Genomic DNA, 26202 nt, shown 5'->3' with positions numbered 1-26202 from the left:
AATACTTATCCGTCAGTAGAGCCAGGGGGTGATGTTTGCATCCCGGAACAGCTGACCGTCGATGTAAAGTTTGTCCACTGTAAGTGCGGCCCTCTTTCCTCTCTGCTGATGATCCTTGAGGATCGGGTACAGCACTTTACACCTCTCGTTGATTTCTTTCGGGAACTGGTCGTTAATTCCGAAAGTGGTGCCTTTGAGTTCGCGTCCTTTGCTCTTCACAAGTACCTTCTGTTGAAAATGTTCAAATTTTGCAATGATGGGACGCGGACGGTTTCCTCCTCGGGCTCCGAGCCGTGTGACGCGGTGAAAGGAGATGTTATTCACCGTCTCCGTTGGCAGTTTGAGAGCGTTGGTCATGAATTTTTTAATCAAGGCCTCTGGATTGTCCGGGGAGCTCTCTGAGATCCCTGAGAAAATTAGGTTGTCCCGCATACTCCTTGATTGTATGTCCAGGACAGTCTCTTTCAGTTTTTATTTTCTTCTTTGAGCTGGTTTACCTCCACTGAAATGGAGGTGTCGTCCGCTCGCAGCTCGGCGTTATCTCTTTGAAGATTAGCGATCTGATCGTACGAAAACTCTAAGCTTGACTTGAGATCCTTGATCTCCTGGTGCATAAGGCTTAGCAGATCTAGTTTTTTATTAATAGACTCAAGTACTGATACCTCAGCTGTTATTATATCGCTTGTGTCCGTAGAGGAGTCAGCTTTCTTTCTCTTGGCCGGATTGTCAGAAAGCTCCATGACGCACCGCAGGTAGAACTCGTCAATAAAGTTTTCTAGGGACTCCACTCTGGCGGTATTTCAATGTTTTAATTTAGCCTCTTCGATTGCGAGTGGAGTCCGCGGATCTCTGTTGATGTTATCCTCTAAAGTCTTGATTTAATCGGTTTAATCGTGCAGCGTTATGCCGCCATGTAACAATTCAAAACCTCACCCGTCTCGTGAGATCACAGCATCTCGCGATCTCTCCCACGTTCACTCTCCCCTTCACATCAAGGAAAAAACTGTAGAGATGGTCCACAGAATCAAGTACCTGGGGCTCTACATCTCCAGTGACTTCAACTGGACCACAAACACAGAGAGCGTGGTCTAGAAGGTCCACCAACGCCTCTATTTACTGAGGAGGCTAAAGCAAACTGGACTGAGCCCTGCTGTCCTCACAGCCTTCTACAGGTGTGTGGTGGAGAACACTCTGACCTCCTCCATCACCTCCTGGTGCAGGAAGTGCTCGGCTGTGGACAGGAAGGCCCTGCAGAGCGTGGTCTGAATGGGACAGAAAATCTGCTGCTGCAGCCTGACGTCCATAGAGGACATTTACACCAGCTAGTTCAAGTGCAGAGCAGCCTGCATCGTGGGGGACTCCACCCACCCAGCAAATACACTATTCAGCCTCCTCCTTGGTGCATCAGGACCAAAACATCAAGGCTCCAGCTCAGCTTCTTTCCAGGAGCTGAGAGACTCAAACAATATGACAAAGACCATCTACTGCTCTATTCTCTGCATCTGACACATTTTAATTGCATCTTTATATTTCATATTCTTTATGTTTGTGTGCTCCTGAACCAGAGAAACACATTTTGTTTTGTATGTGTAACATATAAATGACAATAAAGAACCTTGAACACTTGATCACAACATGCAGATAAAGAGATAATATCTTCAATAAAAGCCCTTTAGTTTAAGCTGAGAGCAGCACTCACAAACACAACAGGTACAAAGTCTGATCTACACCCAGAGATAAACTCACCTGCTTTCCTGTAAATGGAGAAGAGAGGCGGAATTCAATTCAAGTGTGTAGTCAGTTCAGACTCCATTTAGAGGAACACTGAAGGCTGAAGCAGGGTGAGTGTTAACCTTCTTCTTCTTCTTCTTCTTCCTCTTCTTCTTCGCCATGTGGACTGTAGAGGGAAGAACAGTCAGAACTCAACAGTTTGATTCAAACATTCACACCAACTTGTGATGAATCAGCTGATTCCTGGTGATTTACATAAACATATTAATGTCTTTCAAACCGATGACTATGAAACCAGTCTAGGCCTCTGATACCGAAGTGTTTATTATTTATTGATTAGGACGTCAATGTTACTGGTGTCAAATGCTTTGGACAAGTCTAAAAAATGCCAATACCATAATCACCTGTATCAACTGTATCATTGATTTTATCAGTTAGATCAATCACTGCCGTGTATGTAGTATTTTCTTCCTGAATCCATACTGGGATGGGACAGTAGCATTTAGCTTGTCCAGATAGCTGCTAAGTCTATTGTAGACTCGTCTTTCCAGAGCCTTGGAGAGAGTTGTCAGGATGGAGAGTGGACGCTAGTTGCTCAAATGGTTCTTATCTCCACATGTGAAAATTGGTGGAAGTCGTGCAGTTGTCTCTGCTTGTGTTACTACTCCAGAAAGTAGAGACAGATTAATGCAGTAAGTAAGGGCTGCAGTAATTACAATGGCAACACCTTTCAGAGTTTCACTGGAGATTTAGTGGGTTCCAGCTGAGTTTGAACTTTGAACATGTTCATGATGATTTTATAGACTTCATCAGTTTGTTGGACTCAGGAAGAAAGAGCTCAGGTAGTTACCTGATAATCATTAAATGAGGCACCCTGAGGTTGGCTCATTTTACTAGATAGGCTTTCACCAATGGAAACAAAGTGGTCATTCAATGTATCGGTAAGACTGGAGTTACTGGTGACATTACTTATAGTATTATCATGGTCAGGGAGCACAGGAGGTTTTTGGCCCCTGTTCAAGACCTTGTTTAGTTCTCTCCAAGAGTTCTTAGAGTCACCCTGAGATGCATTTAGAAGTTCTACGTCATGATTACTCTTCTTCTTTCTAGTTTGTTTCTGTCATTGATTTATTGATTTTAATTATTAGTTTGGGGTTTTTATATAATTTATTTTGTGGTTAATGTATTTTAATATGGCCTTCATGAGCCATGGATTATGAATAGTTGTACTGCATAGTCTTCTCTGGGATGGTCCTTTGAATTCAGTCGTTATTTCTTTAGTTAGAGTCAAATGCAGCATCAGCATCACTGCAGTTGTAGATTCTATACCATCCCTTAGCCTGCAAGTCCTCATTTAGACGTCATATGGTTTTTACATGAAGTAATTGAGTTTTATTTCATGAACTCCTCATAAAAGTGGAGTTTCCTAAACTCTTTTACTTTGTGTGTTCATTGTGTTTCCATTGTGAGAATTGTGTTCAGGTCTTCCTGTTTCTCCTACGTATATTCCATCAACCTGTGATCTGAGTTCATTAGTTTGAGCCATTCTTCCATTTGTTTCCAGAAGAAGTTGGTAGTAAGTGAAGAGAATATGTTCTGTAGTTTACTAGTCTGAGTTACAAAATGAACCAGTGTGTCTTTCAAAGCTGATTCTGAATCTAAAGAATTAGTTGGAATACGTGAGCTTCTTCACATTCTGTTCATGGAGGAAAATGTAGGAATTCCCTTTGTAGTCTTTGAAAGGATCCATACTTCTAAAATCAAGTTGAACAGGTTTGACTAGAAGTCATTGGTCAAATCAAACTAATCAAAGTGAAAGGAATCAATCAAGGAACTGGAAATTCTTCAACACATTTAGCAATGTTGATAGTGAATTGGTTTCAGGTCAGTTTGTCCATTCATTCATAGTTAGCTTGTATTACTCCATCATAGCTAGAAAGACTTTGATTTTTAATGGTTTAATGACTGTAGAGAAATCACATGACTGGAGAGGACTGACCCTATCTGAAGTTGATGTAAACTCATTGAGTGTTACTGGTTTACCTCTCAGACTGACTGAAGTCAGAAGATGGAGAAAGAGTCTACAGCATCCAGCTGTCTGTCTATGAAGAGTGATCTGTCCAGAGATGAACCTCCACTCTTCAGTGAAGAACCTGGACCCTCAGGCACACAGAGAGGCTTCATCAGTCGACAGGATAAATATGAATGTCCAACTGTACAGAGACTCAAAGGTGACCCCTGACTCTTTTAGAATGACCATGTTCAGTGCTTCTCACTTACTGCAATGACTACTTCTAATACTGATATGTTCTGCATCAAGCTGGGCCTTCAGAAGGTCCTGATCTTGGCACATGTGAATGTATGTAGTCTGTGAAATAAGTATCAGGATGTGGAGTGTGTTGTCGGAGGTAACTGTATTAATCTTAGCTATTTCTGAGACCCACCTTGATGATTCCTTCACTGATTCAGTTGTAGCTACTGAGAATTTCTCCATTTACAGAGACAGAAACAAGTTTGGAGGTGGAGTAGCTATTTATGTTGGTCAAACCACACTATGACCTTATGGGAGAAGATATTGAAGCTATCTGTGTACAAGTCTATTTGGTTTATTTAAAACCAATCATAGCATGGTGTTTCTATAGGCCTTCTAGTGCTGATGCCCAGTATATGAATGGGTTTTGTGAGATGTTTAATATCAGATGAAAACAGAGAAATCTTCTTACTAGGAGATATGAATGTAGATTGGTTGGTGCAGTCATGTCTAAAGAAGAATTTGCAACTCTTGCAGAGTTGATTTTAACACCTTTTCAGGGGTTGTATAGCTCCACACTCTACAGAGTTAAAGTAGAGTTAATTATTTAACACTATGTCAGCGTTCGTTCTTTAACTCTCCCAACTGGGTTAAATTAACACTACATGGTATGAAAAATAATGACACTATTTTTACTTATTTTTTTATTTTGGTAGTTTTAGTCCCTAAATTTAATATGTAATAATTCAATACAGCTTTATAATACAATAATAATTAAAATTATGAGAGACTTAATTCCACGAACAACAATACATTCTCAAAAACATTTATTGGTAGGCTTTTTTCACAAGCAGTTAATTAGAACATAATAAATAAAGATATAACAAAATAAATTCACAAGCCCACAATCATGAGACACATTGAACACAAAATGAGCTGCAGGTAAGGTTTCTGCAGCAAGACTGGGATTAGCACAAAGACACTGAGCATTAGACACAGGAGCAAGTCAGAGAAAACAGCGTTACAGAAGTGATTAATCAAACATCCTAAACTCAACGTGTTTCATCCACCTTTTACCTACTTTTACATATGAGGCTAAGACAGTGACATGACGAATTATCATAAAAATTCTGAATATCAAATTACCTTATGAAAGACTACAAGTCACTCAACTGCATCAGAGGCACCGTAAGAACTCATGGATGGTAAGTCAAAATTAAAAGTTAAAGAATAAAATAAAATTAAAAAAAAACGATTAAAACAGTCCCAATCTCTTATTGGTATCTGTAAAGATAATCCTCATAAGCAATAACGCAAACCTTTTTGAACACGACGAGGTGTTTCTCAGCTTGAGCTGCAGAAACCTTGCCTGGTCTTCTCTAGCCTTGGGCTGAAGAAGGTATCAGGTGGAGGAGGAGGATAATGGATGAAAGTTCACTGTCCCAGCCTGGCTTTGGAAATAACAGCAAAATGTTTCACACAGTAATTTAAAAACATCATTAATTTGAATTACAGCTTTACCAAAAAAGATGAGGAAATAAAACAGGAAAAGAAATCAACCCCCTATAAAAAAAAAAAAAAAAAAATCAAGGAACCTTTTTGCCATTGGCATACTAATGTGGCAATGCCAAATCCAAGAATTTCCCACCATAAGGTAAGTGTAGATGTGACACAGAATGAAAACAATGGCCATTTGGAAGACCTCATCATAAACTCTCAGCTGAAACAACTACACAGTAAAATCAGCATACCCAAATTAACATGGTAAGAGTTGATCTTAATACTTTTAAAGTGTCTATTCATGTGTTTCAGTGACGTCACATTTTTGTTGCGGCCGCCATCTTTACGACCTAGCGCCACGACCCGGTCACGGAGAAAAATGGCCAGTCAAACGGCAAATGCGACTCTTTCACCTTCCGAAAAACAATGCTAATTAAAGAAAATTGGTATTTTGGATTTTGATCCCTACTTAATTGCCCTTGAAAGGCTAATTCCTCTTCAATCTGCCTTAAATTTGCCAAATTTGTCCTTTTGGTAAATTTGTACATTTATCTAATTCATAATCCATCCCCCTACACCGGCGTGTCCCTGAAGGCTTACAAGAGCACCGAAGCCTACCCGTGCTTCACCTCAGGTTGGGTCACCGAGGCAAAACTTTATCACCTGGAGGACCAAAAAATGTTTTTGGTCATGGGAAAGGTAAGTTATGTATTTATTTACCACTATATGAGCTTTCTGGCCGATTAAAACTACCACAAATGTTACATTTACCTAGCTTGTTTTTGGCTATCTAAGTGTTTATTTACCAATATATTCGCTGCTATGTGGTTAAAACTAACGTGAAAGTAATGGTTGCAAGGTCATTGTATCCATGTCACTGTATCATTGATACAGGTTAAGAGGTCGTTTTAACCAACCCATGGTTCTTATAATAGATCCATGAATCAACCTCATTATAATTGTTGGAAAAATACCCCGCTGCGCTTAATGAAAGGATTGTTTTTGCAAGGTAGTATTCTTGTTGACATACTAAACCTACGTTTTTTTTTTAAACGGCAGGTAAAACATTCACAGAGCCTGAGTGTGACCCCCCCACACCCCTGGATCACAGTGCAGGAGGATGGAACAGTTGTCAGGACTCACTACACCTGTAAGGCTTAGGAGAGGTGTGATCTCATGCAGCAGCCCTCGTGTATTCAGTCCTGGCTGCTGTTGACATCAGAAATAGACAGGCCTGCACACAGAAGCCCTGTGCTTGGACTCAGCCAAGTAAGGAATCTGTCAGGGGGGTTCCTTATGAAGCGCTTCGAAACATCAGCTTTTCTCTTAAAGAGCCCTGCCACATTCTAGCTGTAAGAGAAAAGTATTTTTGCAGATATAGGGTATGCCAATATTTCTGAACTATTGCTCCTATTACTGTGTCTCTTGTGAAAACAAAAATAAAACAAGACAAACAACATCTGATTCTACTGTAAAAAAAAACCTGTATTTTAGAATCAGTTAATCTCTTGGACATAAAATCAAAGATGTACATAGTATTAATTTCCACAATCGATTAATTTACCCATAAGTTGAAATTTTTACGTGCTTGGAACAGCACTGCATTAAAAACAAACATGACAAACCATTTACAGTGTGATTTACATGTGGCACAAAGACACTGACAGCCATGCTACTCCAAGGGAACAATAGATGGGCAAATGTTATACAGAAAACAGCACACTCTGACCATCTTGTCGAGTGATGTAAGGTTTCCTGCAGTTGAAGTCTCGCACAGAGAGATGTGGATTGTGCTCTGTAAAATGGTGTACTTGTTCCTTACGAGATCAATGACTCAACGTGGATCCGAACAGCTGCTAGTCCCCTTGAGTCCTCAAGTTCGATCTTCGCTAGATTGTCTTTTCCCTTTGGTGAAGGCATGTATTTTGAGATGAGCACTGTACAAGCCCACAGCATCTCCTACAGTAAACCCTCAATCTGCTAGGACCACATCACCTGGTGCTAGATTTTCTAAGTAAATACAGGATCAGAGTTTAGAGTAAGAAGTTCGGAGTTAATATTTAAACATTTACACCTAGAGGTTTGATTCAGTGACACTTCCCTTTTACACTCGGTTTTGACACCAACTATTTATGGACTGAGAGTAAATTATAATGGATTAACTCTACCCAGAGTATAATTAACTCTACTAGTGTATGTCTAGTTTAACACCAAGAATTCGACTCTTCTCAATTTGCTGTGTCCTGTTGTGACCAACCTTTCCATAAATCTCGCAGCTACACCATCTCCAAACTGCAGGATGAAGTCTTGCTCAATCTGCAACAGAAAAATGAAATACCAAAAGCCTGTCTAAATGGGACTGACTGGAAAAATATTACATTTTATATTTAGCAGCTGAGGAGATACAGTATGTAAATGTATGGATGAGCAAACAGTTTGAAAGTATGCTTATTCAATTTTAGCAACTGAGAGAGAGAGAATTGTTGCTGTTAACAACTGAAAGAACAATTACATATTTTAATGCAAAAAAATTCAATTACCAGGCCTTTCACATCTTTGAAGTGGGGAAATTCAGTTAAGACATCTGACTATTTCTCTCCATCAAGGACCATACTGCGACGATGTTGAAATGTCATTTTCATCTTCTGCTTGATAGTAGGTTCATCAATACAGTATCTTATTAAGGCCATGGCCTCCTTGCACTGCTCTTCACTTAAGGTCATCTCAGGACTAAAGGAAGCCTCTCTTCTGGCTGCTGGTCCACTATTCAGTTGACGTGATGATCCTCTGCTTTCTGATAAGCCACTATGCCAGACAGCCACTGCCACTTTGACCATCATAGAAATGTCCCTTCAAAACTACAAAAAGTTGATTAGTTCCAACAGCAGCAAGATCATTGAAATTAGGAAGTTAAATTAATGTAAAACTGGATCATTGGTGTGGAAATATAAATGTACCCTTTTCATTTTTAAAACCAGGTCTCTAAACTATTTTATAAGCACATGCACACAGAAATTTGCTCTCAGTCTGCAAGGGCTTACATATCCATTTTTAGAGTAAGGATCCATCAAGTACAGGAAGAGCTCAACGATGCCTTGAGCATACATCTCTCTCACATTCTGTGGCAGGCCCGTCCTGACAAGAGTAAACTCAATACTGTTAAAAGACATACTTCCAATGATTTTACAGCCAAGCCAATAACAAGAACATCATAATAAATGTTTTCAGTACAAAAAAGTTCTCCGGAGAACAAAATTACCCATGCGCTTCAGTCATACCAGCCACAAGTATGTTGACCATTTGTCGGCGCGAGAAGTCAGTCAGACTTTTAGTGCGGTGGTACTCTTTGATGATATGGTCGCCCCCAGGTTTCCTTGTTGGCACCAATTCAACCACCTGTGAAGTGGACAAGCCTTTCATAACTGACAATACATACACTTAAAAATCTAATAAAACATGGTAAGTCCCAGAGTAATGAATTTCCTACACCAACTTATAAGTTTGACTTCGTCGTCTGCCCTCTGTCGTTTTCTGGATGGACTGTCACTCTTCTCTAATATGATTGTGTCATCTGAGTTGGAGGACACAATTACGAGGATGACTTTGTCATTACTACTACCATCAGACAGTGCACTGAAATTTGCTCCTTGGGTACTGCTGGACAAAGTTTCCTTGAAATCTGTAGTTCAGGAGAAAAAGATGGGACGGAATAATACCTATTTGTTTTATTTTGTAACAATAAAAAAGTTCATCATTACACTCCATGGATTATAGTGAGCAACTATGCCGTCATCAAACTTGATGGTTAGTACGCCAGTGTTGGGTTGCTGCGCTATGTCTAGAGAAGACCTCTGTATCCATCTCTGTTCCTGTTTCATCAAAAACCTTGACACCACCATTGACTGGTGAAACTGAACTTCAAGAAAGCTATGACAAAAAACAAAAAACAAAACAAGATTTCAATAAATATAAAATGCTCAGGATTAACCAAAATGATTGCTAAAAGGTGAAGACAACAATTATTTTCAATAATAATAATAAAAACGATAAACACACCAACACGCTTAGTTCCTTTAGCTGTGTAACTGACACTGTGCTTTTGGGTACGACTTACCAGAATTTAAGAATTCCTCGAGGCTTGGCTCTTTTATCTTGACATATTTCTGTATGTTGTATATTCTGGTTTTGATCAACATGATGGTATCTGCAAAAACAGCAACCTGAAAACAACATTGTGATCCACAACACCATTACAAGCTGACAACCTGAAAATTGCCTATTTCAGCTTTAAAAATCACAAACACAATTCAGTTTTCATCAACTTATTACTTACCACCAGAGCACCACACTACTCTTACAGAAAAATCTGGAAGAAAAATATAAAGAAATCAAATCAAATTAAAATCCATGAAAATTTTATTTGTAATGGAGCCTAACTATTTTTAAAAGTTTTGAGTGCTGCGCTGTGCGAAGCAGCTAAGGGCTAACAGCTACCAGCAGCTGACTGAGCTTCTTGGAGTTGCGGCTCGGTTCTCGTCAATGGGTGTCGACTCCTTGCATTCCTCTCAGTCTGCGGGTCTGCAGCCAACGGGTCCATGAGCATATCCGTATGCCTGTTACATGTCCCGATATGCTCGACCAAATTGTGACGTACAGCGATTTGTAGATCTGTAGAGGATGGAGATGAAATATATATATATATATATATATATATATATATATAAACACACATATTAATGAGTTACTTTGACTAAATCAATTTCCATTTGGGTGTAATTCTTCCTATATGCAGAAATTAAATGTATACTGTATGGTGGCAGTCTTCCGTAACCTGATGCATTACTCACAGTTGAGCCTGAGGATGGACTGGTAACTTATGAATTGTAGTAAAGTACATGTTTTTTCTACTTAGATAAATCACCATGATCTGCAGCAAACAATTTGTGCAAACAACATATCTCAAACTTAGGGGTATAACGGTACACACACGTCAGGTTGACTAGCATCACAGCACTTGCTAGCACAACGTGATGTTTAATATTTACTATCAAACGTTAGCAAAAACTTTTGTTTTTGGACCACCCCTGGAGACTGCTTTTTTGAAGCCAAAAAAGCAGAAATGTTTCGGGCCAACCCTAACAATCAGCTCAATCACAGTTAAATCTCAATATCACACAAATACAAACATGTTAGCATGAATATTTAGTTAATTATCCGGCCAGTTAAAAGATACATTTCTCTACTTTTTAGCTACCTAGCTAATTTGCTATTGACAGCCTCACCAATCTCTTTAATAACGTTCCATTACTAAGACATGCAAACAAACCTTTATCTTGATGTTTTCTCCTCTTCCTCTTTATTATCTTTGCCCCTGAAGGAAATGTCCTTTTTGCGACATTGTTTTGCCATCAACTACCTTCGCTTTGGATGTGCAGTATGCGCTGCACGACAGGAGGCCACAACATTAGTGGTGCAGCGGAGGGTTGACATTTAGAGAATGGTTAGACCGACATCAGCACCCGCACTATGCTGATGTAAAATTGTGTGTTGTACAATATTATATCTGTAGTCATTTAGAAATCACTGCTCATACATGCAAAAATAAATAAATTTATTAATGAATTAAATAAAATTAGTTAATTGCTCTTTGGGGGCCTTTTAGTGGCCGCAGGGCCCTAAACCTTTATTGACACTAGTACAAGTACCAGCGAAATTAGCCATCAATGCACACCCTTAGTGGAATCAGATGATTTTGTTGATTGATGGTATTACCACTTATGAAGGTAAAGTATTTAAACTAAGGCAGGGTATGAACATTTCAAGCAACACTAAATCACACGACTGTATTAAGAATATTATAACGAAAGACAAAAGTTGTGTATTGAATTTGAACAGGTTGAAGTGGGTGAGGTTGAGCGGTTAGTCTACTCTCTTCCTGATAGTAAATCAGCTGTTCTAGAGAACCTGGATAGTAAATGATTCAGAATGACTGAATGACTGCTGCTATCATAGCATCTCCTGTGTGTCATATAATTAACAGATGTCTACATGTGGGCCTGTGTCCAAAGATGTGGGAGGAGACTAAGGTTCTTCCTTTACCAAAGGATACCAAATCAGCTTTTAATGAGGGCAGTTCTAGACCTATGAGCATTTTACCTGCTTTGAGCAGAATCATGGAGAGGGTGGTATATGCACAGATTCAAGCTTTTGATGAAATAAATGAGCTCACAATGAGTCTCAACATGACTAGGAGCCGTGATGCAGTGTGTTTGTCACCTGATTATCAGTATTTAGTTGGTAGTGATGTGAAATCATCATTTTATTGGTGGATCAGTCTTAAATGTTAGAGAGAAAGGAACAACCACAATGATCTGTTAGATGAAGAGCTGCAGACCAGCTGCCTCTTCTGTCAATCAAACACTGACACGCCCCCTCAGAGGCTGATAGAACAAAGAGCATTTCTAATGTTTCCTCTAAAAATTTGTTATAATGAGAAGAAAAAACTCTTTACAAAACATTTAAAGTCAGTTTCTGTTCTTTGTGGCTTCAAACAGGGATGACTGTTTTCTTTCTGTATCTGGTTTCTTCTTCTTTCCAGATGATGTTGGTCTGCAGGAGGTTTTAGATGAACAAAAGATCAGTCTGAGGAGGAGATGTGAACATGTGACTGAAGGAACTGATGTAAGAGGAAGAGGAACCCTCCTCAACAGGATCTACACTGAGCTCTACATCACAGAAGGACAGAGTGAAGAGGTTAATACCCAACATGAGGTGAAGCAGCTTGAGACAGCTTCCAAGATGAAGGCCCTCCATGACATTCCAATCAGGTGCCACGACATCTTTAAAGCCTTACCTGACCAACACAGACACATCAGACTGGTTCTGACCTACGGCGTCGCTGGCGTTGGAAAAACCTTTTCAGTGCAAAAGTTCACTCTGGACTGGGCAGAGGGTTTGGAAAACCAAGATGTCAGTGTGGTGATTGTGCTTTCGTTCAGGGAGCTGAACTTGATCAAAGATGAGCAGTACAGTCTTTTCAGGCTGCTCCATGTTTTCCATCCAACTTTACAGAAGGTCACAGCAGAGCAGCTGGCTGTCTGGAAACTTTTGTTCATCTTTGACGGCCTGGATGAAAGCAGACTTTCATTGGACTTCAACAACAGTGAGGTTGTGTCTGATGTCACACAGAAGGCATCAGTCAACGTGCTGCTGACAAACCTCATCAAGGGGAACCTGCTTCCCTCGGCTCTGGTCTGGATCACTTCTAGACCTGCAGCAGCCAATCAGATCCCTCCTACATGTGTTGACAGGATAACAGAAGTACGAGGCTTCACTGACGCCCAGAAGGAGGAGTACTTCAGGAGGAGGTTCAGACATAAAAAGCAATCAAGCAGAATCATCTCCCACATCAAGACCTCCAGGAGCCTCCACATCCTGTGTGGAGTCCCAGTCTTCTGCTGGATCACTGCTACAGTTCTGGAGCACATGTTGACTACAGAGCAGAGAGGAGAGCTGCCCAAGACCCTGACTGACATGTACTCACACTTTGTGATGGTTCAGACAAAGAGGAAGAAGAACAAGTACCATGAGGGACATGAGACGAGTCCACAGGAGCTGATGGAGGCTGACAGGGAAGTTCTTCTGAAGCTGGGGAGGCTGGCGTTTGAACATCTGGAGGAAGGAAACATCATGTTCTACCAAGAAGACCTGGACCGCTGTGGTCTGGATGTGACAGAGGCCTCAGTGTACTCAGGAGTTTGTACAGAGATCTTCAAAAGAGAGAGTGTGATCTTCCAGAAATCAGTCTACTGCTTTGTTCATCTGAGTGTTCAGGAGTTTCTGGCTGCCGTCTACATGTTCCACTGTTACACCAACTGGAAGACAGAGGTACTGGAGGACTTCCTGGGGAAAAAATGTAAAAAAAAGAAATCAAACTTGTCTTTTGTTCAGAAGACTTCTCAACAGTTTGAAGAAGATCATAGTTTGGTCTCATTTCTGGATGACCTCCTTTATGGAGCCATGGAGAAATCCCTGCTCAGTAAAAATGGTCACCTGGACCTGTTTGTTCGCTTCCTTCATGGCCTTTCTCTGGAGTCCAACCAGAGACTCTTAGGAGGTCTGCTGGGTCAGACAGAGAACAGTCCAGACACCATCCAGAGAGCCATCAACAAGCTGAAGGAGATGAACACTTATAAAATGTCTCCTGACAGAAGCATCAACATCTTCCACTGTCTGATGGAGATGAATGACCTCGCAGTTCATCAGGAGATCCAAGAGTTCCTGAAGTCAGAGAACAGATCAGAGAAGGAACTCTCTGAGATCCACTGCTCAGCTCTGGCCTACATGCTGCAGATGTCAGAGGAGGTTCTGGATGAGTTGGACCTGAAGAAGTACAAAACATCAGAGGAGGGACGACGGAGACTGATCCCAGCTGTGAGGAACTGCAGAAAGGCTCAGTGAGTCCTGATCATTAACAGAATCAGTCAGATGTTCATCAGATGATCACCTCACTCTGTTTTATACTCATTCAGTCTGGATCAAGAATGGAATGAGCTGATTTTATGTTTTATAATAACAGATTAACTCAATGTGCACTCTTGGAGACCGATTTTGAAGTTGTGTCCTCTGCTCTGAAGTCCAACCCTTCCTATCTGACAGAGCTGAACATGAGTAGAAATAACCTGAAGGATTCAGGAGTGAAGCATCTGTCTGCTGGACTGGAGAGTCCAAACTGTAGACTGGAGACTCTGAGGTCAGTTCACTGACTGGAGATGTTGGAGGTTTTCTTTATTCATTCAGTTTATAAAAACTAAATACACAGTCACAGACTGTTAATGATGTTGTTGAGTCAGACTGATAGAAGACCACTGCTCTGAGTCACCATGAAACTCACATGATACATTAATACATTTCCCCTCTTTGGATCATTAGACCTTTAATCTACATCTTTTATTCTTTAATCAGGTTGGTGAGATGCATTTTATCAGATATCAGTCGTGATTCTCTCGTCTCAGCTCTGAAGTCCAACCCCTCCCATCTGAAACATCTGGACCTGAGTAACAACAACCTGAAGGATTCAGGAGTGAAGCAGCTGTGTGGTTTTCTGGAGAGTCCAGACTGTAGACTGGAGACTCTGAGGTCAGACTGCATGTTTTCTTTGTGTGCTGAGCCCCCCCCCCAGGATGATTGACTCTGAAACTCTGACACTAAATCACTTATTTAATGATTTATTTGATAAAATGTTGTTGATTCCACTCTCTCTAAGTTCAAGGTGATGTCTTCAAATGTCTTAGTTTGTCTGAACCAGACTCTAAAAGAGTTCAGTGCGAAGGAACAAAACATCTTCAACATGTGGACTTTAAACTTGTTCATTGTGAACCTATTCAGCTCTGAACACATGATTTAAAGGAGGAACTTTACAAACTCACATCTTTTATTCTTTATTCAGATTGAGTGACTGCAGTTTGTCAAAGATCAGCTGTGATTCTCTGGTCTCAGCTCTGAAATCCAACCCCTCCCATCTGAAACATCTGGACCTGAGTGAGAACAACCTGAAGGATTCGGGAGTGAAGCAGCTGTGTGGTTTTCTGGAGAGTCCAGACTGTAGACTGGAGACTCTGGGGTCAGTTCACTGTCTGTTACTGTTGTAGATCTGATGTGTTTAATCACCAACTGAATCTAATTCATCTTCATTTATAACTTTGTTGTTCCTCAAACTGAGGGATCTTCATGGTAAAGTCTGTTTTCAGGCCACATGCAGCCCAGAAGAAGATCTAGTGGTCCAGCTCATGGTTCTACGGAGCCTGTAAAGGGACATGAGGGACAAATAAATAATAAGAAGTATCTCATGCTGAAGCTGCCTCTAGGGGGTGCATGAGATGAAAAATGTATTTGCATGCGACTCGTTTCACCTGGGACGTCCTGTGATTCATATGACCCCCACACGTCTAGTTTCATGTGGCGCATTTATAGCCTGATCTCTGCTGCTTTTAACCTCACTCCACTGCATGTCAGAGGGAAATTTACACTTTTGATATATATCAAAAGTGTAAATTTCCCTCTGACATGCAGTGGAGTGAGGTTAAAAGCATTTGAAAGCACGTTTTTGATGTTCCTATGTTGTATATTGATTTGCTGAAGAAAGAAGTGATCACCACTGACAAGTCTTATCTTGCATTTTAAAAGGTTTATTATGAGAAAGAACAATGTCAAAAACTCAGCCGAAGCGGAGAGGACTTCTGGCCAATCGTCGAATCCCCTCTCTCGTTCAGCTCCCACTGTCACCTTATATAGGATGGTCATCCCCAAGAATAACCATACACAAACAAAACTTATGTCCTTACGTCTGGTTAGTTTTACGAGCTGGCATCTGGTAAATGACCTTTTGACCTTAAACGTTATACACACTTCACAAACCCCAAACACAGGAAAGGGACAGAAGAGAAAAACAAGAAGATAATATACTACACCTACATCACATACGTTTATTTGATTTCAAAGTCAAAGTCAGCTTTATTGTCAATTTCTTCACATGTACCAGACACACAAAGAAATCTAAAAACCGTTTATTCTGTCTGCGGTGAAGAGGTAAAGTTCACAGGCTCAACGGATAAAGACATTTTCTAACACTAAAGGTAACAATAACTAAAGCGCACAGTTAAAAATGCAATAAAGTAAAATAAAGAGTTCCCAGTGTATATGTAGACATGGCAGCAGCAAGTGTTTCTGTGTGAAACTATTTAATCTCCATGAATGTGAATGACTTTGTGTTTTGATGTCCGGGTTACATTAGACAAACATGTTTATTCTGATAGTTGAGAAGTGAAAAAGTAGTGATGATGAAAGTTGATGATCTTTTTCTTTGTGTTTGTTTGAAGTTTGTCATTACCTCCTCGTTATTAAGCTGAGGATGTCAGTTTTAAAATGGGACCAACTGAATTTGTAATTGAAAAGCCCTGGTTTAGTCCATTGACTGTGGCAGAGTCATGTTGAGCTCCACAAATCCACCACTGGATGATTGACTCTGAAACTCTGACACTCTTCATTTCCACCTTAGAGCTTTTCAAATTAAAAGCAGGCCACCCACTAACAGTCATTTTATATTAGAGCTCAATCACTTATTTAATGATTTATTTGATAAAATGTTGTTAATTCCACTCTCTCTAAGTTAAAGGTGATGTCTTCAAATGTCTCAGTTTGTCTGAACCAGACTCTAAAAGAGTTCACTGTGAAGGAAAAAAACACCTTCAACATGTGAACTTTAAACTGTTTCATTCTGAACCTTCTTCAGCTCTGAACACATGATTAAAGGAGGAACTTTACAAACCCACAACTTTTATTCTTTATTCAGGTTGAGGAGCTGCAGTTTGTCAAAGATCAGCTGTGATTCTCTGGTCTCAGCTCTGAAGTCCAACCCCTCCTATCTGAAACATCTGGACCTGACTAACAACAACCTGAGGGATTCAGGAGTGAAGCAGCTGTGTGGTTTTCTGGAAAGTCCAGACTGTAGACTGGAGACTCTGGAGTGAGTTCACTGTCTGTTACTGTTTTAGATCTGATATGTTTAATCACCAACTGAATCTAATTTATCTTCATCCAGAACATTTCTCCATGAATCTGTAAATGTCCTTTAGTTCAAGACGAGTGTTTGTAGCAGAAACTATAGAAAATGTTAAAGTCAATGAAGCTTAAAGGTTGTTAGGACCAGTGATATTGAGCTGAACATTTAAAACCTGAACACATCTGATTGAATTATTCATGGTTTAATCTCTATCTTTTATTCTTTATTCAGATTGGAGAACTGCACTTTGTCAAAGATCAGCTGTGATTCTCTGGTCTCAGCTCTGAAGTCCAACCCCTCCCATCTGAAACATCTGGACCTGAGTAACAACAACCTGAATGATTCAGATGTGAAGCAGCTTCTTTATCTTGAGAAGAGTCCAGACTATAAACTGGAGACTCTGAGGTGAGTAGAGGGTTCCAGTCAGTCCATGCTGCTTTCATCAGTATCGTCCTAAACACAGTTAGTATCAAAGATCCAGTGTTTCCTGTAAATCTGCAGCTTCTCAGTGAAGCTGTGAGAGAAGAATGGAGACAGGCTTCAGGATTGGACAGAAAGACAGAGAGAGAGACAACAGTCAGCCAATCAGATGAGCCAGAAGCTTGTTGTGATCATGTGTTTGAGTTGATATGAAGACGACTGTTGTTGTTGTGTTGATGTGTCCAGGAAATAAAGCTGGATTCCAGCTGACAGCCTTCCAAGATGTATAGAGACAGTGGTGGTCATTCATCACATCTGATCAACAACTGATCACAGCTCTGAGATCAGTCTGACTGAAGCCTGCACATCACAGAAGCAGCATTACATTTAGTAACCATGAGTTTCTTAGTCAGCTGATCTTTGTTTCCATGGAGCAGCAGTAAATCCATCACTAAAGTGTTGGTGCAGTAATGAAGCGTTCAGGACTCTCAGCAATTTCTTAGTGAAATCTGCAGAGGAAACAGACTTGATTCTAAAAGTCTCTGCAGGTCTGTGTGTGTTCACTCCAACACGTTAACATGAAGCTGAAAGGAAGCTGGCTGAGCTCCACAGCTGCTCCACTGCTGCTCTGAACAGGACTCAAGTCCCTGCTGCTCTTTCTGCTGGATGTGATGATGAAGGGAAACACTCCTTCACCTCTTCTCTTCTTTCTCCTCCTCTCTACAGGTGGAGGTCATGGTTATAAACAGGAGGGTGTGTGAGGTGAGAGGATGAGCTGTGTCCTGATGATCCAGAGGATGAAGCAACAGCAGTTTGTGTGGACAGAGACTCTGACTGCAGATAAATGCTGATGTTGATCAAGAAGTGAGCTCAGTCACAAACATGAGCTTAAACTCACACATTATTCTCCCAGTGATGCAGCCAGTGTTCAGTTCCACTGACTCAGATACAGTGGTGTGAAAAAGAGTTTGGATCCTTCAGGATTTATTATTTTTACTGTTTATTACCTAAATGTTTCAGATCATTGAACAAATTTCAATATGAGACAAATAACACAAGTAAACACAAGATGTGGTTTTGAAACTGTAGGGGAAATAAGTTATTAAACAATTACGTGTCATAACTGCACTCGTCAAAAGGCGGCACCATCCACAGGTTTAGAATAGATGTGAAAATAAATCAATTAATATTGGATCAATATTAATTATTAATAAATAATCAATCTCATCATTTCTGAGGCGTCAGCTCTCAGTATAGGGATTATCTATTTCCAGCTCACAAGGATCTTCTGACAACAACTTAAGTGAAATATGTGGTTTATTTACAATGGTGAATGGTGAAAAATAAACAATATGATGAATAATATAACAGATTAATGGAAAATGATGAGAATACCAAAATAAATTCGTTTAACGAAAGTGAGAAGTATGAACAAAAATGAGGATGCAAACGTTACCTGATTTCTTACATTAATGATTTAGATTTGTTTAAGGTTTCTTTAGTTATAACACAATCATGAACTCTACTCAAATATGATGGTGATGGTCTACTTATGGGAACTCCTTGGATTCTGCTCCGAACAACTGGATCGGGGACAAATGCTGTCCTGGTGAGCTCGATCTTCCACAGCGGTACCATTGGGGAAACCAGCGGTACCGAAGAGCAGATTGATGGCAGTCATCCAGGTCCGGACCTCAGCGTCGGTTACAGCAAAGGTTTTCTCAGCGTTACTTAGACAAAAGTGACAACTGTGAAGTTGCTGTGCTGTTAAAAGTTGATTGTCAATGATGGAATTAAAAAGTACTTCAATGGCCGGTCAAAAGTATCTTCAAAAATATTATTAATGCGTTATTGTCTTGACAGTTAAAATAAAATTCACCTTGTACTTTGAAAAAGTTGTGTGTTAAATGTGGCGACAAAAAATTTAAAATTAAAACTAAACACGCCAACTGGTGGGCAATAAAAACTCAGAATTAACAGCGTAAATATCACGAAGACAAAAACTAACTAAGAGGAGAACTGAGCTAAGAGAGAACTGGACTCTAAAAAGATGTGAGCAAGAACTTCATAAATAACTGGACTAAGACTGGCCAGGTGCTAGTTTATCACCACGTCTCTGCAGGGTGTGTCCTTTTTTTCGGAAAACTGGTTTTCGTGCCTTACGATGATTTACATATCAGTGCTTTCATAAGAGAGTATTAACTAACAGTTGTACTTCTCACAATGTTGTTCTTCAGAAGAATGGTGAAACAGAGATGAAATTAAAACACTTTCAATGAAACACCATGTCGGCATGAAAACACGTTATCAGAGACATTCATTAATTTCTACGACTTTCCTCAATAATCTAATCCATACAATTAAATAATAATAGTAAGCAAGGCTAACTAATATCACAAGAAGGAAATGTAGATGATATTCAGCTAGGCTAACCAGTCTTGCTTTGTAGAATATAGACGTATTAAAACGCTAAAATTACATTCCAAAGACATTTCTTTAACTAGTCTGTGGATGGCAGTATGGCTCCATGGTAGAGACTTATGATTAAAATACTAAGGATCTAACTTTATCAAATTTTGAGGTAGAATAACGAACAAAACTGTAAAGTGATACAAATCAAAAGCTGAGTATAGATTCAAAATTCAGGTGTACATTGGTTACCGGTGTACATTTCATAGTTTGTAGTTCTAGTCAGAGAGAGATCTTAAAGTTCCGAATTATTTACCATTTTTATCTGCCACAGGTTGTCCAGGCACCAAGAAGTCTGGTCGTTCTTATCTGGGAGAAACTTTAAATCCTTGTTCGTTGGCATGGAAATATGCTTAAAAGCTTGTTTTATGGTCTCAGAAACCTGCAAAGGAAACAACAAAAGTCCTGTCCGACAAAGTGACCTCTTATGGTGGGTCAAGGGAGAAATAAAATGTTCTCCTGCAAAATTAAGGTTTTTATTATTAAAGGAAAAAAATCCAACCCTACATGGCCCTGTGTGGAAAATAGTTTTCAATGTAGAAGATGATGAAAATATGGTTTTCATTGTATCTGAGCAAAGAAACTGAGCAAAGATGTTTATTGTTACATGTTTTTGCGCCTACAAGCCAAGATTCTAGAAAAAACTTTTCGATAACTGTTGGAATTATTGTGCAAAAGTTGTCCCATATTACTCTGAGTGTTTAAGTATCTATTAATCTCCAAGTAGGCCAATGTGCAACAGTATATGTCAATAGAGTTGCTTTCCAGGAAGGAAAAGTAGAGAGACGTGATTTCTGCTGAGTCATCCCAGAGCCATCAGTGACATGCAGGAAGTGCGTCCTCGCCGCAGAAATACGGCTGAAGACGGAGCATACCCATCCGAGGACAAGGTCGAAGCGAGTAAACATGTACCAAGAAGATAGTGCTTGTATCGTTTGAGAAGTTGCAGCTATGTGCTCCCCTCCCCATTAGCGCTGCAACTTCTGTTGTAACCAGGAACCACCCTAAGGAAATAAAGAAAGAGGGTACGGCGAGGTACGCTTCAGAGCGGTAGGAGATTGTAACTGAACGTATCTCTGTCCGTTCGCGAGTAAAAAGTAACTCTTGTCTTTCTCTTCTTTGTGCGATGTTTATGAATGTTTTAGGTTGCTGAACCTGACAATAACAGATGAGACAAACTGATAGAAAAACATAAATGACTTTGTCACCGTCAGTGGGATTCAGACCAAACAGCTCAACATCACTGGCAATAACTGAACCAACGGAGGACATGACAAACAGACCAGCAACAGTTTGCAGTTTAGTTTTCCTAGATGTTCAAAAAGCTTTGGACACAATCAGTCATAACATGTTCATAAAGTGGAAAGGTGTGGATCAGAGGGGTAGTACTGCACTGGGTGAGAAGTTACTGAGGGGACAGGAAACAATATGTGGAGGTGGGAGAGTGTACATCCACATGCTTGTGTTTATAGAAATGATATTTGAAAGGTTTCACAATGATTAAAATTAGTGATGAGACAGATATTTTTGTTGTGGGGTTTAAATGAGCGACTGGAGATGATCACTGCAGATATGTACAAATTAAAGATCAAACAAATGATCATTAAATTCAAACTAAATTCATGTTGTTTGGAAACAATAAAAGGTGGAAGTAGAAGTTGTGGACTTTGAAAGAGTTGATGAAAATAAGTTTGTTGGTGTAACAAAATAACAACACAATAAAGTGGAAAGCTCACTGAAAGCTTCTCAGGACTCAGTGAGGAAAATCCATTGTGGAGCACATCACTCCACATTCTCTACTGTTCACTGGTTTCACCAGAGTTAAATGACTGTGGAGCTTTGGGCCAATGCTTAGAAATGTTCACTACAATCACTATCAATAGTACAACAAAGAGCCATGGGGATCATTCAGAATGCCAATTACAAAGACCACACAACATCAAACACATTCAAACTCAATGACCTGCTTCACTTTCAAACAGCACAACTCCTGAAGAAAGGAAGAAACCAGCAGCTTCCTGCAAATATTCATCACCTTTTACCAGAGATGGAGGTTAATCTATAAATATGGATGTCCATGAGGTGTTGGACATTTAAATATATACAGAAATTTGTGAGTTGAAATCAACTGATGGTTGTTAATTGGATGGATGGATGGATGGATGGATGGATGGATGGATGGATGGATGGATAGATAGATAGATAGATAGATAGATAGATAGATAGATAGATAGATAGATAGATAGATAGATAGATAGATAGATAGATAGATAATGAATCGAGAACAGACTGTATCCTAAGCAACTATAGAAGAAGAACAGAGTGTGGCTCCCTCTAGTGGATGTTGTGGAGTATTGCGTTGTCTTTGCTCCAAAGGTTTTTGTTCAGAGTTTTGGTGTTTCCTGTCACTGTGGGCCTCAGAGCACAGTAGTACACAGCAGAGTCAGACACATGAAGCTTCTGGATCTTCAGAGGAACTGATTTGTCTTTGAGCTCAGCATCAAATCTGTCTTTAGGGAAATCTGGAGCATTTTCTTTTGTGCTTGAATAACGTTTCAGCATGTACTTTGGAAAACTATTTTCTTCTTGTTTGTACCAGAACAATCTTGGACCTGCGTAACTTGTCTCAAAAGTACAGCTGAGTGTGAGCGTGTCTCCTTCAGTAGCAATGACATCTCCTGGTGTCTGGATCACTTTGTCTTCTCCTTTACACTCTGGGGAAGAACAGAACATGCAGAGGAAGAGATGAATCAATAAAGATGATTGATTCAAGGACAACAATCAGCAGCTACAAATGTGTTCAAGTGTGTGAAGAGGAAACATGTTGAGCTTTCTATCTTACCAAAGAAAAGAGCAGCAAGAATAATCCACAGCCAATGTTCCATCTGTACAACAAGGTTTAAATCAACAGGAGAAACTAGCTGATGTTCAACATTCAGTCTGACAATTGTTCTCTTCACGGCAGCAGTTATTATTGACACAATGGTTGAACCCAGTGCACAAGTAGTGCACCGCCTCCTTGATGATGCCGCCCTCTAGTGGAGATAAAAAAAAAAGTGAGTTCAACAGTGTGAAAAGGTGGCTTCCCGAATCTTTGAAAAGAGCATTGAAAAGAAAAAAAGAACAAAATGCTGAATTAAAAACACCAGATAAAAACAGGATAAAAAGACAGAGCAGCTCTCAAACTGAATTAAAGACCAAAGAATCAAGTTTTGTTGAATCAAGTTTAAAGAAGGGATTTAAACCAGGCAGTGTCTGGGACAGCCTACAGAGGGAAACTGGTCCAGAGTTTGAGAAGAATGATCTCCTCTGAGCTTCAACCTTGTTCTTGGGACAACCAAAAGACCTGAGTGACCTTAATGGGACATGTGGTAGTAGGAGATCTCAGAGATATGTTGAAGATGGACCATTCAGTCAGACGCTTTCTCTAGATCTATAAAGACACAATGCAGCTCCTTCTGCCCTTCTCTCCACTTCTACATCAGCATTCTCAAGGTAAATATCACATCTGCTCTTTCCCAGCATCAAACCATACTGCTGCTCACAAATGCTAACGTCTCCTCTTAGCCTAGCTTCCACTACTCTTTCCCACATCTTCATTGTATGGCTCATCAGCTTCATACCTCTGTAGTTCAGCATCATCACCAGAACACTCCTCCTCCATTCCTTAGGCTTCCAGTCCTAAACTCTCTTCCTCCTCTCCTTCTTCAACCAACAGTAGCTCTATTCCCACCAGGACCCTGTAGGTCAACAGCTCAGATGGTGGTCGTTGTTAAGAAGAGTCCTGACTGATCTGGAGTGGAAGACATGTTTATGATTCACATGTTTAGTCTGACAAAGGTTTTATGCTGGGTTCACTTCTTGACACAACCCTCTCCATCTATCTCGACTTTGGATCAGCACAAGAAGTAAACTGGCTTGTGACTCCCTATGTCTGGACTTTCAGGCTGCCAGGACCTGCAAGGCCTTCTCTGCTGGTCTAAAAATGTCTACACAACAGACAGACAGACGCTCTATTCATCCCAAACTGGGAAATTTCTCAGTTGCAGCAGCAATGTACAGGCACTCGACGCCATACATCCTATATAACAGTGTATGTTATGTGTCACATACAGATGAGGAGTTAAACAGGCGTATGGATTGAGACAGGACAGATTTCCTGTAGCGTCCTTTGTCTGAGTCTCTTGGAGAAGGAGCTCTGTTGTGTGTCCGTCATCTGGTGGAGAGGGAGGTCACGATTATCCATGACTGATGTCAGTTTGTTAAGTGTCCTCCTCTCCCAGCCAATGACAGAGCCAGCCTTCCTGATCAGTTTATTCAGTGTGTTGCTGTTCCTCCAGCAGACCACAGCAGAGAAAAGGGTTCTGGCCACAACAGCCTGGTAGAAGATCTCCAGCATCTTACTGCACACGATGAAGGATCTCAGCTTCCTCAGGAAGTAGAGTCTCTGCAGGCCTTCTAGGACACAGCTGTACTGTTGGTCCTCCAGTTCAGTCTGTTATTGATGCTCACTCCCAGGTATCTGTTCCCCTTCACAACCTCCACAGCCTGTCTCTCCCCCCACAGCCAGTTATATCCTTCATTCCTGACCACACCTCCCTCATGCTCTTGCTCCTGTTGTCACGATTCTGTCTTTTATTTTGTGCCACGTTTTGTGTTTCCTCTTTTATTTTGTCAAGTACTTGTTTTCCTGTCTGTTGTGTTTCCTTGTGTGTGTTGATTGTTTATTGGTCTCACCTGGTTTAATTGCCGTGATCTGTTTCACCTGTGTCTTGTCATCCCTGAGCCCTCTTGTGCATATATAGCCCTGCCTTTCCCTTTGTTCTCTGTCGCATCGTTGATGTTTTTTCCCCCGGTGGGTGTGTAATGTTACCTTCTTCCTGGCCTTGTTTGTGTCCTGTAAGTTTTTCTATCATGTTTCTGGAGTTTATTTTTAGTCTTTGGATTTACCTGCTTGTCTACAGCACCTTTTGGGTTTTTGTTTGTTTTCATTAAATACTTTTTTGTTTGAAACCTGGCCTCATCTTGAGTCCTGCACTTGGGTCCTCTACACCACTTCACCACTCAAATCCTGACACCTGTAGGAGTCCTTGCACTCCCTCAGCTTGTCCCGCAGTTGATGCTGTACCCTCCTTAGCTCCTCCTTGTCTCCAGACCTGAAGGCTCTCCTTTTGTTGTTCAGCAGAGTCCTCACAGAATTTGATATATTCTGTGATGCAGTCCACCATGCTGCTGATGTCTTCCCCATGAGGCTGACAGAGGGCCTCCCAGTCGGTGGACTCAAAGCAGTCCTGCAGGGCCTCCTGTGTCCACATCCATACAGGCCTTTTGGACACAGACTGCCGTTGGACAAGCGGGACGTAATTTGGGGTGAGCAGGACAAGGTTGTGATCATACTTGCCTAGTGGGGGTAGGGCAGTTGTACTGTATGCATTGCAGGCATTTGCATACAGCAGATTCAGTGTTTTGTTGTCACGGGTGTGACAATCAACATACTGGGTGAAGTCTGTGAGTGTTCTGTCCAAGGTGACGTGGTTGAAGTCCCCATTGATCACCATAAATGAGTTCGGCTGCTGCGTCTGCAGACGGGACAGTGGTGTTGATGACTTACTGATATTTTCCATGAATACCTATTGAATAATTCCTAAAGGTCTCTTCGCTTCCTTTCTAGCTTTTCCCTGGTTGTGCTGCTTCCAAGTGTGTTTTCATATCAAAGCTCTTATCCAATCACATTTAAGCATTCATTTGTTGCTGGGCTCAAAGAAATCTGCCTGGAGGCCTTCACAATCACTTCTGCTGTCCTGCAGCATAAAGTAAGTGTTGACCAGACTGTTGCTTTAACCACTCAGATATTGAGTTTAGGACACCATGGTCTGCTTGCAGGTGTATGGTGATGTCAGTGTACTCACAGCCTCTGATTGGACAGTCAGAGAGTGAGCTAGCCAGAGCTAGAGAACTGCATCTGATGCGAGCTGGACGAGCAGAAATGTGGTTGTTAATTGAATACCTGGTTTATGATGGTACAATTCCTGAAGGAGGAGAAATTGAGCTGGTTGAGGATATACGGTCAACATCTTCAAGACAGACTTTTCAAGAAAAGCTGACATTGTTAACAAGTCCTAGCCAACTACAGGAAAGGACTTGTCAGCCACTTTCAGTCCATTAATAAGGAGCAGAACCCTGGCTCTCATGATCAGAGGAAAAGTCTGAATAGTTTCTTTATGGTCAGTAAAATAAATTTTATTTCCATCTTTCATATGTGTATTTGCCG

General features: G+C 40.6%; 1 protein-coding gene and 1 long non-coding RNA gene across 3 annotated transcripts; both read left to right on the top strand.

Annotated features, from left to right (window-relative positions):
* The first annotated feature begins 1711 nt into the window (after positions 1-1711).
* Positions 1712-19287, top strand: LOC125010165 (NACHT, LRR and PYD domains-containing protein 12-like). Of its 2 annotated transcripts, XM_047588544.1 has the most exons (10): positions 1712-1841; positions 3782-3962; positions 12081-13397; positions 13458-13938; positions 14061-14234; positions 14447-14620; positions 14931-15104; positions 16833-17006; positions 17274-17447; positions 18189-19287. In XM_047588544.1, the coding sequence occupies exons 2-10, from the start codon at positions 3800-3802 to the stop codon at positions 18205-18207; spliced, it is 2850 nt and encodes a 949-aa protein (XP_047444500.1). In that variant the 5' UTR covers positions 1712-1841; positions 3782-3799; the 3' UTR covers positions 18208-19287. The 2 variants fall into 2 exon arrangements, 1 of the variants encoding a protein (XP_047444500.1); XR_007113021.1 differs by lacking the exons at positions 1712-1841; positions 13458-13938; positions 14061-14234; ... (3 more) ...; positions 17274-17447; positions 18189-19287 and adding an exon at positions 6542-6751 and having other exon boundaries at positions 3825-6181; positions 12081-12135.
* Positions 19288-24773: 5486 nt separating this feature from the next.
* LOC125010200 lies at positions 24774-25743 on the top strand. Its single transcript, XR_007113027.1, has 3 exons — positions 24774-24830; positions 25117-25301; positions 25603-25743. It is a non-coding gene; the product is annotated as an uncharacterized LOC125010200 (long non-coding RNA).
* The last annotated feature ends 459 nt before the right edge of the window (positions 25744-26202 follow it).

This window comes from Mugil cephalus, chromosome 7 (genome assembly GCF_022458985.1).
Source record: "Mugil cephalus isolate CIBA_MC_2020 chromosome 7, CIBA_Mcephalus_1.1, whole genome shotgun sequence".
Classification (NCBI taxonomy): Eukaryota; Metazoa; Chordata; class Actinopteri; order Mugiliformes; family Mugilidae; genus Mugil; species Mugil cephalus.
This window is presented reverse-complemented; position numbering and strand designations above follow the sequence as displayed.